The following is a 1,749-nucleotide window of genomic DNA, read 5'->3' on the forward strand; positions in this document are numbered from 1 at the left end:
AGTTGGAACTGATTTGATGGCCCCTAACAACAATACAACAACAACAACTGTAACAGAAACATCACAGGCTGGTGACTTTAATGAACAGGAATTTGTTTTCCCACATTCTAAAGCTAAAAATCCAAAATGGGGTGTTGGCTGTGTTGACTTCTTCCTTGTTGATAGCCCCAGTGTTCCTTATTTACTTATAGACAATCCTGATGTGGCATCTGTCTTCTGTCGTGTATGTGTGCCTATGTGTTGTTTCATTAAATCCTAAGTGATTATGTTTTAGTTTCTACCCTACACTGGCATAATACATTAGTATAATGCAAGAAAGTCCTATTTCCAAATGGGGTCACACCGACACGCACAAGGGCATACATTCAACACATATTTTATCTAATATTACCCGGGCGGTGGGGCGAGGGGGGGTGAATAGGAAAAGAATGGACACACAATTCAATCTACAGTAGTTAAAACAAACCTGTTCTCTCTAGTCTAACTAACGCTGACAAAATATCAAAGATATATTCGGCACTTGGAAAACTAAGGACCAAATATGAATCCAGGTTAAGATCTACACCAAGGAGAGGATTCTACCTGAGATCAGTGGAATCCCTTGATGAATATTACTATCGCATTCTACAGAATGTTATCGAAAAGATTCACGTTAAGATGTCATGTTAAATAAAAATAAGATATTCATGCATAATAACTAAAATGTGATACCAGTTCAGAATAACAAGAATTTCTCCCCAGCCATCAATAAGGACTGAGGAAAAGGAAATATTTCTCTGTAAAACAAACTTCTCTTACCTTCCATACTGGTTCTCCAGTGCTGTTTTTAACATGAGGCACATTGAAATTCAACATACGCTTCAATGCCACTAAAAATTAAAATAGTTTAATTAAATATTACCATTGGTTTTCAGAATTACATTTCTTTCACATTTCTTATTTACCACATCAAAACGAAATTCACGACATACCTCTACTCATACTGACTAATGAAATGACTGGACATAGAAATAAGGGTTAATTCTGTTAAACTCTTCCCTTAAGAAATAATTGGCAATTGTCTCGGAGTTTTTCTAAAATACAACAGGCATGTGTCCCCAGATAAAACAGTGTGAAAAATGTTCCAGAAGAAGCATTTAGCATTTCTCCTAACTATCCCACAACACATTTTATATAAAAGCAAAAAGAAGCTTTCTTTAATCACGAACTTACAATGATCTCAAAGACTGTTAGCTATTGTTGAGTATAAACAACAGATTAAGACACTCTTTCTAAAAATGAAAATTATCTAAGACATATTTCATTGGTTTATATACACCTTCACCCAGTAGTTCTAAATTTGAGTTACCTAGGAATATATTTTCCAACTATCTATCCCATTAGATTCACTAAAAAGTCTCAGTGCTTCCATTTCTCATTTCCTGGGATATAACTGAGCCTGTCCCATAGTTATGGTAGGTAACTGTTAAGTGTGCCTAAGAAGATACAGAAATTCAAAAGCCACAGCAGCTACACTCTAGATGGCAGAGTATTTTGTGGTTTTTACTACGCATATATTGAGAGACTCAAATATTTTGGACCATAAATGAAAATCCTTTTACATATTTCAATGTGAAGCTTAAATAGCCAGATATTCAAGGGAATATATTAGTTAGGTGATATAAGAATAAAAAGATTATTAGTAACCAACAAATAAACAAACAGCTGCAAATATGCATTAATATTCAGAATGTGGAATACATGAAAAAT

At 34.3% G+C, this 1,749-nt stretch overlaps 1 protein-coding gene and 1 pseudogene across 1 annotated transcript in view; both read right to left on the bottom strand.

The window, feature by feature from the left end:
- SCFD1 (sec1 family domain containing 1) overlaps window positions 1-842 on the bottom strand; it is a 150,934-nt gene extending 150,092 nt beyond the window's left edge. Inside the window, exon 1 of the mRNA XM_006835505.1 lies at window positions 799-842. Within this exon, the coding sequence (XP_006835568.1) occupies window positions 799-842 (44 nt within the window). The remainder of the gene's footprint in view (window positions 1-798) is intronic.
- A 184-nt stretch (window positions 843-1,026) lies between these two features.
- The window catches only part of LOC102829379, a 22,121-nt pseudogene continuing 21,398 nt past the window's right edge, over window positions 1,027-1,749 (bottom strand).

This window comes from Chrysochloris asiatica, unplaced genomic scaffold (genome assembly GCF_000296735.1).
Source record: "Chrysochloris asiatica unplaced genomic scaffold, ChrAsi1.0 scaffold00017, whole genome shotgun sequence".
Taxonomy (NCBI): Eukaryota; Metazoa; Chordata; class Mammalia; order Afrosoricida; family Chrysochloridae; genus Chrysochloris; species Chrysochloris asiatica.